The 19,449-nt window shown below is 35.9% G+C and overlaps 1 protein-coding gene across 1 annotated transcript; it reads left to right on the plus strand.

The window, feature by feature from the left end:
• The first annotated feature begins 17,315 nt into the window (after window positions 1–17,315).
• On the plus strand, window positions 17,316–19,045 carry LOC104099650 (cytochrome P450 94B3-like). The gene has a single exon (XM_009606703.3). It carries the CDS (start codon window positions 17,417–17,419, stop codon window positions 18,917–18,919), a length of 1,503 nt encoding a protein of 500 aa, XP_009604998.1. The 5' UTR covers window positions 17,316–17,416; the 3' UTR covers window positions 18,920–19,045.
• The last annotated feature ends 404 nt before the right edge of the window (window positions 19,046–19,449 follow it).

A 19,449-nucleotide genomic window follows, 5' to 3' on the forward strand; every position in this document is an offset into this window, starting at 1 on the left:
TAATAATAATAACGGGAATAGTAGTAAGACCAGTAATTAATATTAATAATTAAAATCAATTCAACAGTCACAATCCCTTATCTTGTTTCCATTGCGGCGTGCAACTCGTTCCCCCAAGATAAACTTTAAATAAGTTTGTTGTGGCGTACAACCCGTTCCCCCAATATAGACTTTTAAATAAGTCTGTTGCGGCATGCAACCCGATCCCCCAATATATTTACTTTTATTTCTGTTGCGGCGTGCAACCCGATCCCCCAATATATATTAACAACTCATAAATATAATAGAAGTTACTCCAATAAATACTACGTTCAATGAGAAACTATTAAGCATTAACGCACACAATAATTATAATTTATTTATGAACAAACAATGACAATTAGCAATTAATTATAGAAATCATGGAGAAAATAGGTAGTTTAATATTTAGTAGGCTACATGTCAAATAGCATTTAAGACACATAAGTTAAATAAGCATGTAACAATTATTGCAGGAATTCAAGAATTAATATTTGACAAGGAATATGAGTAAAATAATTAATATAATAATTAATTCATGATTTAAAATGATTTATGATTTTTTTTCAAGCAATTATGCAAACAATTAATTCATGAAATTCACGTAGCAAATAACTCAAGGGTTCTAATCCCTCATGTCAAGGTTAACCACGACTCTTACCTCGCTTCACAACCAAATTCAAGTTTCCAATACAGCCTTGCCTCGCGAATTAGTGTCTGAAATTCTCAAATCTAGTCATAATCAATTAAATATACTCAGTACAAATCGTAGGAATTAATTCCATATGAATTTACAAATTTTACAGATAAAAATCTGAAATTCATTTTAAAAATCAACCGTGGGACCCACGTCTCGAATCCCAGAAAAACTTATGAAATACGAACACCCGTTCTGATACGAGAATTCCGACATCGGATTGGCTTTCAAATCTTCATTTTACATTTTTGGAAGATTTTATAAAATTCTGATTTTTCTTCCATAAATTCAGGGATTCATGATGTAAATGAGTATGAAATCATGAAATATAATCAATATAGGATAAGGAACACTCCCAATGTTTTTCCGTGAAAATCGCCCAAAAATCGTCTTACCCGAGTTCAAAATCGAAAATGGTGGAAAATGGGTCAAAATCCCATTTCCAGAACTTAAGTTCTGTTTGCCCAGATTTTTACTCATCGCAATCTCGGGAATTCGTTCGCAATCGTGTAGAACAATTTCTGCCTAGGTCCATTTTACTCTTTCGCGGATAACTCTTTGAGATCGCGAAGCATATTTTTGTTTCCCGGAATTTTAACTCTACGCGATCACGTAAATAGCCATGCGATCGCAGAAAACATTTTCTCAACCTTACGCGATCGCGTACTGACTTGTGCGATCGCGTAGCACAAATTTGGTGCTTCAGCTTCTGCCTCATTCCTTCTTCATGAACGCGAGGCTCCGATCGCGAACGCGAAGCTTTGTACTTCGACCCTTCGCGAACGCGTGCCCTCAGTCATGAACGCGAAGCACAAAATGTGCCAGTCCAACTTTCCTCTTCGCGATCACGAAGCACAATGCACCAAATGACAGTAGAAGCTAAAAACCAGATTTTTCTCAAAGTTCAAATGGTCCGTAGACTATCCGAAACTCACCTGAGCCCTCAGGACTCCAAACCAACACATGTACACAAGTCCAAAAACCTCATACGAACTCGCTCGCGCGATCAAAGCACCAATTTAACACCTAGAATTACAAATCAGACACCAAATCAAATGAAATTTTTAAGAAAACATTAAACCTTCTATTTTCACAACCGAACGTACGAATCACGTCAAATCAACTTCGTTTCTCACCAAATTCGACAGACAAGTCATAAATGACATAACGGACCTATGAAAATTTTCAGAACTCGAATCCGACCCCGATATCAATAAAATTTAATTTGTAGTCAAACTTTGAAATTTTTAAACCTTTAGGCTTCTAGTTTTCGCCAACTGGCGATAATTCAAGTTAGAGATCTCCAAATTAAATTTCGGGCATATGCCCAAGTCCCAAATCATGATACGGACCAACCGAAACTATCAAAACACTGATCCGAGTCTGTTTTGCTCAAAATGTTGACCAAAGTCAATTCAGTTGAGTTTTAAGGCTCTATTTCACATTTTAATCAATTTTTCATATAAAAACTTTTCGAAAAATTATACGGACTGTGCATGCAAGTCGAGGAATGATGAATAGTGCTTTTTGAGGTCTTAGATCACAAAAATAACTATTAAATTTAAAGATTACCTTTTGGGTCATCACATTCTCCACCTCTAAAACAAACGTTCATCCTCGAACGGAGTTAGAAAAAGTACCTGAGCTTGTGAAAAGGTGTAGATATTTACTCCCCATTTCCGACTCGGACTCTCAGGTAGATGCTTCTACCGGTTGACCTCTCCATTGCACCCGAACTGAAGGGTAACTCTTAGACCTTAACTGTCGGACCTGCCGGGCTAGAATAGCTACTGGATCCTATTCATAAGTCAAATCTTTGTCCAATTGGACTGAGCTAAAATCTAACACATGGGACGGATCACCATGATATTTTCGAAGCATAGACACATGGAACACCGATAAACCATTGATAAATTAGGTGGTAATGCAAGCATGTAGGCTACTTCACCCACCCTTTCAAGAATTTCAAAGGATCCAATATACCTAGGGCTCAACTTATCCTTCTTTCTGAACCTCATTACACCTTTCATAGGTGAAACCCGGAGCAATATTCTTTCTCCAACCATGAATGCAATATCACGAACCTTACTGTTGGCATAACTCTTTTGCCTAGACTGAGCTGTGCGAAGTCGATCCTGAATAACTTTGACCTTATCCAAGGCATCCTGTACCAAATTGGTACCCAACAATCGAGCCTCTCCAGGTTCAAACCATCCAACTGGCGAATGACATCGCCTTCCGTATAATACCTCATATGGATCCATCTGAATGCTTGACAGGTAGCTATTATTATAAGCAAACTCCGCAAGTGGCAAGATTTGATCCCAAGAACCTCCAAAGTCTATAACACAAGCGCGTAGCATATTTTCCAATATCTGAATAGTGCGCTCTAACTGTCCATCTGTCTGTGGATGACATGTTGTACTCAACTCAACCCGCGTGCCTAATTCACGCTGTACAACCCCCTAGAAGTGTGAGTTAAACTACGTACCTCGATCTGAAATAATAGACACGGGCACACCGTGAAGGCGAAAAATCTCACGAATGTAAATTTCAACTAACCGCTCTGAAGAATAGGTAACTGCCACCGAAATGATATGTGCTGACTTGGTCAACCTGTCCATAATGACCCAAACTGTGTCAAATTTTCTCTAAGTCTGTGGGACCCCAACAACAAAATCCATAATGATACACTCCTACTTCCACTCAGGAATTTCTAACTTCTGAAGCAAACCACCATGTCTCTGATGCTTGTACTTGACTTGTTGACAATTTAGACACCGAGCTACATATGCAACTATATCCTTCTTCATTCTTCTCCATCAATAATTTTTCCGTAAATCTTGATACATTTTAGTGGCACGTGGATGAATAGAATACCTAGAACTGTGGGCCTCTTCTAGAATTAATTCACGAAGCCCATCCATATTAGGTACACAAATACGACCCTGCATTCGCAGAACTCCATCTTCCCCCATAACAACCTGTTTGGGATCATCGTGCCGCACTGTGTCCTTTGAGGACAAGTGAATGAGGATCATCATACTGCCGCCCTCTGATGCGCTCATATAAAGAAGACCGAGCGACTGTGTAAGCTAAAACCCGACTGGGCTCTGAAACATCTAATCTCACGAATTGATTAGCCAAAGTCTGGACATCTACAGCTAACGGTCTCTCACCAACCGGAATATAGGCAAGGCTACCCATACTCACAGCCTTTCTACTCAAAGCATCGGCCACCACATTAGCCTTTCCAGGGTGATACAAAATGGTGATATCATAGTCTTTCAACAACTCCAACCATCTTCTCTGCCTCAAATTGAGATCCTTTTGTTTGAATAGATACTAAAGGCTACGATGATTAGTAAATACCTCACACAAGACACCGTAGAGGTAATGCCTCCAAATCTTCAGCGCGTGAACAATGGCTGCCAATTCTAGGTCATGAACATGATAATTCTTCTTGTGAACTTTCAACTGCCGTGACGCATATGCAATCTCCTTGCCATTTTGCATCAATACTTCACCAAGCCCAACGCGAGATGCATCACAATACACCATATAAGATCCTAAACCTATGGGTAATACCAATACTGGCGTCGTAGTCAAAGCAGTCTTGAGCTTCTGAAAGCTCAACTCACACTCGTCTGACCATTTGAATGGGACACCTTTCTAGGTCAGTCTGGTCAATAGGCTTGCTATAGATGAAAACCCCTCCATGAACCGACGATAATAACATGCCAAACCTAGGAAACTCCAGATCTCTATAACTAAAGTAGGTCTAGGCCAATTCTGAATAGCCTTAATCTTCTTAGGATCCACTTTTATGCCTTCTGCCGATACAACATGCCCCAAAAAGGCAAATGAGTTTAACCAAAACTCGCATTTTGAAAATTTTGGCATATAACTGATTATTTTTCAAAGTCTGGAGCACACTCCGAAGATGCTGCCCATGCTCTTCTCGACTGCTGGAGTAAATCAAGATATCATCAATAAACACAACCACAAAGGAATCCAAATAAGGGTTGAACACCCGATTAATCAAATCCATAAATGCTGTTGGGGCAATTGTCAATCCAAATGACATCAGTAGGAATTCGTAATGCCCATACCGAGTACGAAAAGCTGTCTTAAGGACATCAGATGCCCTAATATTCAACTGATGGTAACCAAACCTCAAGTCGATCTTTGAAAACACCTTGGCACTCTGAAGTTGCTCGAATAAGTCATCAATTCTTGGCAGTGGATACTTGTTCTTGATAGTAGCCTTGTTCAATTGCCGATAATCTATACACATTCGCATTGAACCATCTTTTTTCTTTACAAATAATACTGGTGCACCCCAGAGCGAGACACTGGGTCTAATGAATCCCTGATCGAGCAAGTCTTGTAACAGTTCCTTCAATTCTTTCAACTCTGGCGAGGCCATATGGCATGGTGGGATAGAAATGGGCTGAGTGCCCGGAGCTAAATCAATACAGAAGTGAATATCTCTGTCGGGTGGCATTCTCGGCAAATCTGCATGAAATACTTCTAGAAATTTACGAACAACTGGTACTGAGTCCATAGAAGGAACATCCGCATTGGAATCGCGAATATAAGCTAAATAGGCTAGACACCCTTTCTCGACCATACGTCGAGCCTTCATATAAGAAATAACCCTGCTGGTAGAATGACCAGGATTTCCTTTCCACTTTAACTGAGGTAACCCCGGCATGGCTAGGGTCACCGTCTTGGCATGACAATCCAATATAGCATGATAAGGTGACATCCAATCCATACCCAAGATGACATCAAAATATACCATATCAAGAAATAGAAGATCCACACTAGTCTCAAGACTACCAATACTAACCATACGCGAACGATAGACATGGTCTACTACAACAGAGTCTCCCACCGGTGTAGATACACACATAGAAGCACTCAGAGAATCACGAGGCACAACCAAGTACGAAGACAAATAGGAGGACACATAGGAATAAGTAGATCCTGGATCAAATAGAACTGAAGCATCTCTATGGCAAACTGAAATAATACATGTGATCACAGCATCAGATGACTCGGCCACAGGCCTAGCTGGAAAAGCATAAAATCAGGACTGGACCCCACCACTCTGAACTGCGTCTCTAGGACGGCCTCTAACTGGTTGGCCTCCACCTCTAACGGTGTGACCTCTACCTCTAATGGCCTGGCCTCCACCTCTAGCTGCCTGACCCCTACCTCTAGCTGGTTGAGCAGGCGGTGAAGTAACCGGTGCCGGTATGATGGCACGAGAATCCTGCCGAGATCTGTTACTCAACAACCTAGGGCAATATCTCTTGATTTGACCAATATTACCTCACTCATAACACCCATCCTGATGTTGTGGCTGCTGAAGCTGAAGCTGACCCGAACGGGTCAGATAACTGCCGTAGTGACTCTGGAGTAGTGGTGCACTGATAGGAGCTGAATGTGCACTAAATTTTGGCTACCTAAAGTAAGGCATAATAGGACCGTGACTCCTTGAAGTACCGGGAGATACATGGAGTGCTGAATAAAACGGTCTGGGAGGATGACCCCTACCAAAATTACCCCTATCTCCAGACGAGGCACCACAGAAACCACCGAACTGACGAGGCCTCTTATCAGACCTCTGCCCTCTCTCCTATGCAAGAACCATCTCGATCCTCCTCGCGACATTAGCAGTCACCTGAAAGAAAATCTCACTTCCAGTCTCCTTGGCCATCTAAAGCCTGATAGGGTGAGTGAGTCCCTCAATAAACCTCCTCACCCTCTCTCCCTCAGTAGGTAGTAAAAGGAGAGCATGGCGGGCTAAATCCACAAAACAGGACTCATACTGAGTAACAGTCATACTGCCCTGTTGTAGACGCTCAAATTGCTTGCGGTAATCCTCTCTCAGTGTGATAGGAAGGAACTTCTCCAGAAATAGCTGCGAGAACTGCTCCCAAGTAAGTGCAATCAATCCAACTAGTCTGGTCAATGTATAATCTCTCCACCACCTCTTGGCGTAACCCATCATCTGAAATACAGCAAAATCGACCCCATTGGTCTCAACTATACCTATGTTCCGCAGCACCTCATAGCAGCGGTCAAGATAATACTGTGGGTCCTCAGAAGGTGTACCATTGAAGTAAACTGGAAACAGCTTAGTAATCTTATCCAGTCTCAATAAGGCCTCAAAAGACATGGTGAGCCTGTCACCAAACTGTGCCGCAATAACTGGCTGAACTACCCCAACTGGCGGGGCAGCGGGAGCCTGATTCTGGGAGCCATCTGCTCTAAAGCGGGAGTAGTAGGAGTTTGTGCTCCTCCCCCAACCTGTGAGACGACTGGTGCCACTGTAAATGTACCATTCTGGGCCACGCCCTCTATAAGACTAACCAAATGGACTAGAGCGTCCTGAAGCACTGGAGTAGCTATAAATCCTTCCGGGACCTGAACTGGTCCAACTGGTACAGTTTGAACTGGAACTTCCTTCTGAAGATCCGCCTGAGGTTCTACAACAGGTGCGGCTGCTCAAGCTCTAGACTAAGCCTTACCTCTACCTCGACCTCTAGCACGACCTCGGCCTCGACCTCTACCCCTGGCCATAGTTGCCACCGGGGGCTCTGGTAAGTGTCTGTCGGTAGATGTATTACGTGTTCTCATCATCTGCGAGAGAATAAGAATAGAATTGATCAATTATCGATGATAGAATAAGATCGCACGACAGAATAAGAAATAAGTGATATTGTTCCTAAACTTTATAGCCTCTGAAATATAAGTAAAGACGTCTCAGTGTTGATCCTTCAGACTCTACTAAGTTTGCTCGTAACTCGTGAGACCTATGTAACCTAGTGCTCTGATGCCAACTGTCACGACTTGAAATTCCCACCTTCGGAACTGTGATGGCGCCTAACATTTCACTTGTTAGGCAAGCCAACATTAGAATAATATTAGCCATTTTAAAACAATTTTAAATTAATTAATAACAAAGAAACAAATTCGGAAGTAAAGTCTAAAATGTAGTGAATAATCTATAGTAATAGTAATGTCTAAATACCATCTCAGATCTGGAGTCACAAATGCACGAGCTTCTAGAATGATACAAATAAGGGTCTGAATAAAATAAAGTTGTCTGAAAGCAAACACACAACTAAGGTAAAGTAGACGGGGACTTCAGAACTGCGAACGTTGTGCAGTTATACCTCAAGTCTCCTCTGAGTAGCTGAAATACGAGCAAGTCTATGGTACGCCGCTGGGACCAACTCCAAAATCTGCACAAGAAGTGCAGAGTATAGTATCAGTACAACCGACCCCATGTACTAGTAAGTGTCGAGCCTAACCTCGACGAAGTAGTGACGAGGCTAAGGCAGGTCGCTTACATTAACCTGTACGCAATAATAATAATAATAATAATAATAATAATAATAATAATAATAATAATAATAATAATAATAATAATAATAATAATAATAATAATAATAATAATAATAATAATAATAATAATAATAATAATAATAATAATAATAATAATAATAATAATAATAATAATAATAATAATAATAATAATAATAATAATAATAATAATAATAATAATAATAATAATAATAATAATAATAATAATAATAATAATAATAATAATAATAATAATAATAATAATAATAATAATAATAATAATAATAATAATAATAATAATAATAATAATAATAATAATAATAATAATAATAATAATAATAATAATAATAATAATAATAATAATAATAATAATAATAATAATAATAATAATAATAATAATAATAATAATAATAATAATAATAATGGGAATAGTAGTAAGACCAGTAATTAATATTAATAATTGAAATTAATTCAGCAGTCACAATCCCTCATCTTGTTTCCATTGCGGCGTGCAACCCGTTCCCCCAAGATAAACTTTAAATAAGTCTGTTGCGGCGTGTAACCCGCTCCCCCAATATAAACTTTTAAATAAGTCAGTTGCGGCGTGTAACCCGATCCCCCAATATATATTAACAACTCATAAATGTAACAGAAATTACTCTCATAAATACCACGTTCAATGAGAAACTATTAAGCATTAAGGCACACAATAATTATAATTTATTTATGAACAAACAATGACAATTAGCAATTAATTATGAAAATCATGGAGAAAATAGGCAGTTTAATATTTAGTATGCTACATGTCAAATAGCAATTAAGACACATAAGTCAAATAAGCATGTGACAGTTATTGCAGGAATTCAAGAATTAATATTTGACAAGGAATATGAGTGAAACAATTAATATAATAATTAATTCATGATTTAAAATAATTTATGATTTTTTTCAAGCAATTATGCAAACAATTAATTTGACAAAGTATAGGCACTCGTCACCTTGCCTATACATCGTTACATATGAAATTCACGTAGCAAATAATTCAAGGGTTTTATTTCCTCAAGTCAAGGTTAACCACGATACTTACCAAGGTTCGCAACCAAATTCAAATTTTCAATACACCCTTGCCTCGCGAATTAGTGTCCGAAATCCTCAAATCTAGTCATAATCAATTCAATATACTCAATACAAATCGTAGGAATTAATTCCATATGAATTTATAAATTTTTCGAAAAAAAATCCAAAATTCATTTTAAAAATCAACAGTGGGGCCCACATCTCGAATCCCTGAAAAACTCACGAAATCAGAACATCCGTTCCAATACGAGTTCAACCATACAAAAATTATCGAATTCCGACATCGGATTGACTTTCAAATCTTCATTTTTTATTTTTGAAAATTTTTATAAAAATCTGGTTTTTCTTCCATAAATTTATGGATTCATGATGTAAATGAGTATGGAATCATGAAATATAATTAATATAGGATAAGGACCACTTACCCCTGTGTTTTTCCGTAAAAATCGCCCAAAAATCGTCTTACCTTAGCTCAAAATCAAAAATGGTGGAAAATGGGTCGAAATCCCATTTCTAGAACTTAAGTTCTATTTGCCCAGATTTTTACTCATCGCGATCGGGTAGAACAATTTATTCCTAGGTCCATTTTACTCTTCGCGATCGCGGATAACTCTTTGCGATCGCGAAGCATATTTTGGTTGCCCGAAATTTTAACTCTACGCGATCACGTAAATAGCCATGTGACCGCAGAGAGCATTTTCTCAACCTTTCGCGATTGTGTACTGGCTGGCGCGATCACGTAGCACAAATTTGGTGCTTCAGGTTCTGCCTCATTCCTTCTTCGCGAACGCGAGGCTTCAATCGCGAACGTGAAGCTTTGCACTTCGACCCTTCGCGAACGCGTGCCCTCGGTCGCGAACGCGAAGCACAAAATATGCCAGTCCAATTTTCTTCTTCGCGATCGCAGGAATGGCTTCGCGATCGCGAAGCACAATGCACCAGATGACAGCACAAGCTAAAAACCAGATTGTTCTCAAAGTTCAAATGGTCTATAGACTATCAGAAACTCACCCGAGCCCTCGGGGCTCTAAACTAAACATGCACACAAGTCCAAAAATCTCATACAAACTCACTCGCGTGATCAAAACACCAATTTAACACCTAGAATTACGAATCAGACACCAAATCAAATGAAATTTTTAAGAAAATTTTAAAACTTTTATTTTCACATTCGAACGTCCGAATCACGTCAAATCAACCCCATTTCTCACCAAATTCAACAGACAAGTCATAAATGACATAACTATAAAAATTTTCAGAACTCGAATCCGACCCCGATATCAATAAAAGTCAATTTATAGTCAAACTTTGAAATCTTTAAGCCTTTAGGCTTCTAGTTTTCGCCAACTGGCGATAATTCAAGCTAGGGACCTCCAAATTAAATTTTGGGCATACGCCCAAGTTCCAAATCACGATACGGACCTATCGAAACTGTCAAAATACTGATCCGAGTCCGTTTGCTCAAAATGTTGACCAAAATTAACTCAGTTGAGATTTTACGCTCTATTTCATATTTTAATCAATTTTTCATATAAAAACTTTTCGAAAAATTATACGGACTGCGCACGCAAGTCGAGAAATGATGAATAGTACTTTTCGAAATCTTAGATCACAGAAATAATTATTAATTTAAAGATAACCTTTTGGGTCATCACAGATTCTCTATTTAAGCTACTTAGAAGTGTGGGATTTGACTTTTGTACCGGAAGAAATAGATTTTTTCGGTCAAGTATTTTCAATCTCCGATTTGACGTTTTTTTGTTGGTATTTTCTGTGGGTATTTCGAGCTTGGTCGACCTTTCAGTTATTCCTATGTAGTTTTACAATTTGGGTGTTCCTCAAACTTTCTATTCGATTGATTGACTTTCTGAAAAAGAAAAAAAAAAGAATTTTACAAAAAAGTTAGAGTCTAATTTATATGTGAATGTGATTTTGACTTTCTTCTCCTTATTCCCCTTTACTCTCAATCACAGGGTACGTCACAATTTCCTTAAAGTTGTAAGAACCATGCTTTGTAAATAAAGAATCCAACTTTCTTCGAATTGGGTAAAAATTCTTGATGAATCTCGTTTAATTTTGTTGTAATTTTCAAGTTTGCATTGGAACTTCTGTGGGATAGTGAATGAAAAAGGGTATCATTATGGTCTTATTGGTAATATTCATTAAAACCCATTGCATTCCTAATACCATGGTTTTCTATGCATTAGTTATGCATAGGATAATACCAAATAGGGTGTATAATTAATGCTTACATAACTAATGCATAAGTTCAAAAAGTGTACCAAACAAGGTATTATTAATATACAAAGCTAATGCATGCATTATTTTATCTAATGCATCCTACCAAACGATCCCTGAGTGTTTTAAGGCTCATCAATCATTCATCATTATCAGAAAGAATATCCACAGATCCCACCCCTTTTCGGGTAACTCACGCGTTTTTATTTACTTAAGTGTCATTCATTGATATTTATTATGGAGTATTATTTAATGCTATCTTTCATCTTTTTGGATCATTGAATACTGTTATTATTGCCCACATTCATTACCACTTGATCAAATATACATATAATTTGTCATAAAATCAGTAACCTTATCTTTTGATATTATCATTAGTTAAGATTGACTCTTATTTATTTAATTCTAATTGGTTAAACCAATATATATATATATATATATATATATATATATATATATATATATATATATATATATATATATATGGTCAAACACCTAGGTCTCTCATGTGGAAAATCACCCACCCAACTAACTCAACCAACCCTTGCGGACCGAATATCAAAGAGTTTTATTGTAGAAGGAATATAGTCATTTATATAAGGATGAAGCAGGATCTGAAAAGAAAAGGTGTAAATGAATTTAACAAATGACATAAGGTTATTGCTTCTTCAACATAATTTTTATTTAATGGTGGGTAGTTTCAGTAAGAGTATTCGGCATGAAGATGTAACTGAAAGAGTAATCGATGAGATTCGTCGTAAATTAAATTTGGATACATCATATTATGCATATATCGTTTATAATCATTTTTAAACTCAAGATTAGTCCTAGATCATTTTTACTTAGGAAGCATGATTGTTGTTCGCTCTATATATGTTAGTTTGTCAGCTGAATTAATGTGTAGCCTCACACTTTGTTTCTTATATTTTTCTAGGCAATGGAATTAGTTAAAAAAAGGTTTTAATTGGATATCCTAATTAATGGACCACTTGGACCAATGCTTGGTCGGTAGCAATAATATATATTGGTCATGTTATATTACCGGCCTTTTGTTATCTTTTTGACAAAAATAAGTTGTGATATTGATGTTCTCAGCTTGAAACCAGTTAGCTTAAGGCAATGGTTTGCAAAGAAACTAAAAGGCAATAGGCCAAAAATGAGGTTTAATTTGCGGTGGATTTTGGTGATAGTTACTGATGTATAGCCAAACCAACTGATTTAAGTTTCTTTCTACCGACCTTTAAATTTTAATTAATCATTTTTCCTGACTTCTTTTCTCTTATTTTATTACTTCATTTTTCAAATTTAATTGATACTTCAAAAACATTGTTAGCCGACACTTCCTTGGATAACTAATATACCATGGTCTAACGAGTTGGTTAGGATCCTTCGTCCTTAATCAGAAATTTCGAATTTGAATCTTAAAAATGAATAATTTCTTAATAGGAAGCGTTTTTCTTTCCTCAATGAGCTTTTTCGAAGGTTGTAAATCCGTATTAGTTGGGGCTAGTGGGCTTCAAATACCGAATGATTACAACAACATTATACTCCCCTAAATTCCAAACTAGTTGTGATCGATAGTTACAGGTAAATCCTTAATATTTTAATTATTTGAATTCATAATATTTCAATATTTCGTACTTGGGAATTAGTACTATCTAAGACTAGGGAATATTGGATTGTTAAAAGGACGAAAACATGGTGTGACTTTGATGTCGACGTAGAACCAAAAAAGGAAATTAAATAATTGTCCTTTGAATGGAGCATATAAGTTACGTATATCTTGGCCCCTTCTCTTAGTTAGGGAACGAATCCGGAACGTGCTCTATATTATACATCACGTATCTAATTCTTATCACTACTACACTGCTGGACCAGTTATTTTTTTCTTCTTCTTTTTTTTCCAACTGGACCAGTTATTAAGAAACCCCACTATTAGGCAGCTGCCAGCAAAACTTTTTCTTTTTGTTGGGATATGTTAATTGAAACATACGATTAGTTTCGGTTTAACTACGACGTTTAGACTTTAGTGTGACTGTGTCTGTATATATAACTACGATGAAATTGTAAAGTAGTAATGATACTCCTACGAATTAAGAACGTTAATTAAGAGTTTAAAAGTACTTCAAACTGACTCATATGTTTGCCCGTAATAAATATCCAGATTACACTTATTTATTTATTTTATTTTTATTTTTACACTTAATAACATAGTTGACATAAGGTTATAAAACCAATCAGTTAGACTGGAATATAGTTATTTATTAAGTGAAATTAACTAACTTGAAAGTCAAAACTAGCGGAAGATAAATTAGATAATGTCAAATAAAGGAAGGTAGTTTAGTCAATCAAGGCGTCATATGTGTGGCTGCTAATATCTCCGTGATGTCGCCTTTTATGTGGTATCATTAGTAAACAATACAAACATATTTGGTGTATTAGCAATACAGTTTATTAACAATAGCGGGTTTTAATCCAAAAAACAAACATTGAATTATTTGACCCAGAATTTATTCTACAGACCTACAAATACAAATCTTAGTAATATTTTTAATATGATTAATTTGATTCTAATACATGCATGAAAGATTAAGTCAAAAGTATTGAATTTTGACTATAATGCTCAAAGATATAATATTGGATGGTCAAAGTATTGAAATTGAAGCATAATATGAGGTGCATTATCATGAAAAGAAGCTTCGGGTTGAATAGAATGAAGCTTTTGAGTTGTTCAAGGTTTTCGTCTTCGTTCAATGTTGAATACGAGGCTATATATATACTAGTAATTAAGGATACTCCGTGGTGCGCACGGGCCAATAACATCCCTCGTATATTATTGCTGGTCCCAAACTAAAACAAATTTTAAAAGGAACTTATTTCTTGATAAGGTTACGCTAAATAGCATGACTAATTTCTGCCAAACTTACATATTCTGACAATACAAATTTTAACATCATAGAAAGCTTCAATTTTCATATAATAATTCAAATAAAAGATATAATTGTTCAAAGGAAAATGCATAGTTCAAATAAAAAAATAGCTAGATTGGGGCTACAACCCAAGAATTACTACAAAATTATTCTTTTTATTTTACCACTTTTGTTTTGAGTCCTTTATAAATTCGCTGAGAATTCTTCTTTTCAACATTTGATCATCAGATTCTTCTAGTTATTTTTCACCTTTTGTGTCTTCTTGTAATTAGAAATTCATTTTTAAACGTGTAAATTTTATGTTGATCCTCAAAGTGTATGATAGAAAAGTAATTTTTTATTAGTAGAGAAATTCAATATCATTAAACTGGCCTTTGTTATCACTTTTTTTCCCAGATATTTTTAAAAAAGTAATTACATTGGATTTTCATTTGCGAAGCACCTTTTTCTTTATATATATGTCTACTTCAATCTATAATTCGAACACACTTATGTTATTAATAGTGGTTTGCGACTTTGCATCCAAATATTCAATCAAAGACCCTAAGTATCTCACAATGGCAATGGCATTAACAAAATCAAGCATCTCAATATTTAAATCTCTTCATAAGTCTTCATAATCAAAACTAACAAGCTATACTCCTTTCTATTTTTTTATTACCAAAAATTTTATTTTAAAATATTTGGAATACATTTTCATACATGGTTGATTTGGATGTTGTTTAATCTTTGAGTTGTTACTTATATATAAAGTGTTCGTCTTTTTAAAACTATTCCCTTAGATCACATCAGTTGAAATATTACTATTCAAATTGAACAAAAATGATTTTCCCTCAATGGAGATGAACTCCTGTTTGAATTATAAACTCCTTCCTTGATTTTAATTACGCTTAATTTTATATTAACTAAGTAATTACACGTGCAAAGAAAAAGGTCAAACTATGTAATTATTTTAAATTGCAGGAAAATTAAATTTTAAACTCTATATTTATCTAATTAATATTGTGATATAAATTTTGTCCAAATTAAATGCCAACAATAAGTACAATTGTTTAATACTTTTTCTAGAGAAAATAATATAAAAACATTAATATCTCAGAGAATCACATAAAGTTTAAACAAGCAATGTTTAGCTCGGTGGATACGATGGAGATAGTTCTTTTATTAAGCATAACTATATATTGTTCTTGTCTTTATATTGCAGCCTGCGATTCCTTTGGAAATAATACATGATTTCAGAATCCAAGTCCACTACATAGCTTTTCATCTACTTATAGGCCAAAAGGAGAATCGCAAAATATAATAATAATAATAATAAATTAATTAATTAGCAAAGTTAATAATAGACTATCCTTAGGCTTTGTTTCTTAGGCCAATCAGGTTCAATCATATTATGTACTCAACCAAAATATAATTTACTTGCAGAAATTTCTCGTGTGAAATAGTTAAGAAATCTGCGACACCCATCAAAGGAGTAGTTCCACACCTAGGAGCTACTTTAGCATATTCGAAATTCAATGGTTTTAATAAATCTCCTACCGCAGTTCGTCTTGGATCAGATCTAGAACTGTTTTTAACGTACATAGCCATAAATCCTATTGTATTCATTGAGATCTGTTGACTTTGTATACCATTCTGTTGTAAATAAACGATCCTATCATAGATCCATTGGGGTCTTGAAATTATATAAATATGATAAGAATGGAAACAACGTAACAACTCTAGTCGCCATCTTTATATTCTGGTTTACTTGTAAATTTTACTGGGTACGACTTAATTTACAAGTAAAATTTATATCCAAACATAAATTTAGCTTTCAAATATATATTTTTTCAACTTCAACTTCAATTGGTCTAATTTTTCAATTTTAATCAAATATTATCCAAATGCAAACAGTAAGTTACGTTTTTTATGTTATGTAATTAAAATTAAAATCTAAAGTTGGCATAGAAATAGGTACAAAATTAAATAAGATTATAAATGTTGTAATGCGGCAAAACAACGTATAAATAAATTATACTGCTAAAATATTAAACTATATTTAACTTTTAGATCCAAATGCCAACAATAAGTTTTTTTTAATGTTATGTAATTAAAATTAAAACTAAAGTTAGGCATAGAAATAACTACAAGAATTAAATAAGTTCAATGTAGTAATGCGGCAAAATAAAATTATACTGTTAATATATTAAACTATATTTAAACTTTTAGAAGGAAGAAAAAGAAGAAACTATAATTAGCAGTCAGCAATACTCCTTTTGTTGTGAAAAGGCACATGGATAGCCGACATCAATTAGTATGACAAGTAGATGGAGAGTTGACACTTGTCAGAAGAATGTGCTACTGGTTGATGAGATAAACAAGAGACAATTTCGCCCCCGTGTTAAAGATTTTATGTAGTTGCTACCACAAGACTCGTTTCCAGCCATTCGCATTGCTCTGTTTTGTCTAAAATACAAAAATACCCTTATGACAGACAGTTGACCTTGAGGTGCATGTATTCCCTCTTGTCAAGAAGTAGTAATAATATATATATATATATATATATATATATATATACTCTCTAAAAGTTACATATATAATGTCAAATTTATTAAAACCATCTTAAATACCCATAACCACAAATTCAAACTTAGCTTGTACCAACTCAGTTGTGAAATAGGCCCACATAGACTTGAATTATGCGTAAGATTGTAAGTTAGTAACTACCATATCCACATGGTTAGAACTTAGAAGATAACGATAATTGGGGTTTGTCGACCTTACTGTTTATATAAATATCTAAAAAAAAAAAAGAAGGCATTTAATTTTCTCCGCGCATGACTCTTAAAAGTTCTCCACCAGCAGCCCGCTTTCAAATTCCAATTTCCGCATAAGAATCACGTGATAAAAATTGCATAATAAAGAAGCGCGGCAAATTTCCTCCCTCGTGTCATTTTCTTTCCACAGACATATAAATAGAGCCACTAATTATCCCTCACAAATCAATCAAACCTCATTCACTCTTTCCTTTAGCCCCTATCTTCCTTTTGAAGCCACTTAAACTCACTGAAACACTCATCGCCCGCTAAAAAAGATGTTTCTTTCCCTCTTACTTTCCTTCATTTTAGGGTTTCTTTCCTTCTCTTTTTTGTCTTTCTCCAAAAAACTTCATCTCAAATGCAGAAGAATCACACCCATCTATGGCCCTTCTTCTTATCCAATCCTTGGCTGTCTTATTTCCTTCTACAAAAATAGTCACCGTCTATTGGATTGGTACACTGAACTTTTATCAGAGTCACCCACACAAACCATTCTCGTTCAACGCTTTGGCGCACCTCGAACTATAATCACAGCCAATGCGAATAACGTTGAGCACATTCTCAAAACGAACTTCATTAATTATCCTAAGGGTCAGCCATTTACAGAGATATTAGGCGATTTTCTAGGGATGGGAATCTTCAATGTAGACGGCGAGCGATGGAACACGCAGCGCAAATTGGCTAGCCACGAGTTCAGCACAAAGTCATTGAGGGAATTTGTGGTCAAAACTCTAGAAGAAGTAGTTGAGACGAGACTGATTCCATTGCTTGACCAAGCTGCAAAATCTACCAAAGTGTTGGACTTGCAAGACGTGCTTAGGCGTTTTGCATTCGACACAATTTGCAAGGTGTCACTCGGCACTGACCCACATTGCTTGGACGATCTTTCGCACGTGCCAATTCTGGTTGAAGCGTTTGACAACGCTTCTCAAGCGTGTGCCATGCGTGGGATGGCGCCTATATACGCGGTCTGGAAAAGCAAGAGAGCGCTCAATTTAGGATCCGAGAAGAAGCTGAAAGAAAACGTGAAACGAGTTCACTGTTGTATTAGCGAGATCATAGAGAAAAAGAAACAAAAGATCAATGAAAATGGGGATCACAAAAACATGGATCTTCTCTCAAGATTATTAATTGCTGGCCACGAAGATGAGGTGGTAAGAGATATGGTCATAAGTTTTTTAATAGCAGGAAGAGATACTACTTCTTCAGCCTTGACTTGGCTTTTTTGGCTAACTACCAAACATCACGACGTCAAAAACGAAATGATCAGTGAAATAACGTCGATCAACAATGGCGATAAGGCACTCGAATTCGACGACTTGAAAGAGATGAAGTATTTACAAGCGTGTTTGAATGAATCAATGAGGCTTTATCCGCCAGTGGCTTGGGACTCAAAGCATGCGGCTAAAGATGACATTTTACCCGACGGTACAAGAGTTCAAAAAGGAAATAGAGTTACTTATTTTCAGTACGGAATGGGTAGAATGGAGGAGATATGGGGAAAAGACCGACTTGAATTTAAACCGGATCGTTGGTTGGATGAAAATGGAGTGTCGAAAAGTGTTTGTCCATATAAGTTTCCAGTGTTTCAAGCAGGTCCAAGGGTGTGTTTGGGAAAAGAAATGGCATTTACACAGATGAAGTATGTGTTGGCTTCAGTACTAAGGCGGTTCGAGATTAAACCGGTGAATGTAGATAAGCCGGTTTTTGTGCCTCTTTTAACTGCACACATGGCTGGTGGTTTCAATGTGAGAATCTATCACCGTGGCAGCGGATGAAATGTAAAATATTTACAGCGATCAATTAGTAGTATTTGCTGCATGTTATATATTGAAAAATGAAAGTCCAAATTAACGGATATGTATAAATATATAGCTTGAAGCTTCTTGTGCATTTGTTTCGAATTAGGTTTATGCGGCATTGATGATTATTCAAGTATTCATAGTTGTGGTGGAAGCAAGATTTTCATCAAGGGGATCCAAAAAATAAAAAAAATAAACACCCAAAGAAGCTAAGGGATTCAACATTTAATATATATACATGGAAAAAATTGACCTTATGTACACAGAGAGTAATTTCAGCGAAGAGGTTCGGCTAAACCCCTTTTCGCCCACCTAACTTCAGCCCGGTTCATATTACATGTACATGTCTGACATGAAATGCACTTGAAGTAAAGTTATCCGGCTTATTCAATTTGTTCACTTTCGTGAGTTAGTCTTGCTCCCTCCAGAAGAATGTGTATTTGAAACTCGATTTCTTGATCTTTGAAAACAGTTTGCTTTACATGTAGAAAGTAGAAACTATATAT

This window comes from Nicotiana tomentosiformis, chromosome 3 (genome assembly GCF_000390325.3).
Source record: "Nicotiana tomentosiformis chromosome 3, ASM39032v3, whole genome shotgun sequence".
Taxonomy (NCBI): Eukaryota; Viridiplantae; Streptophyta; class Magnoliopsida; order Solanales; family Solanaceae; genus Nicotiana; species Nicotiana tomentosiformis.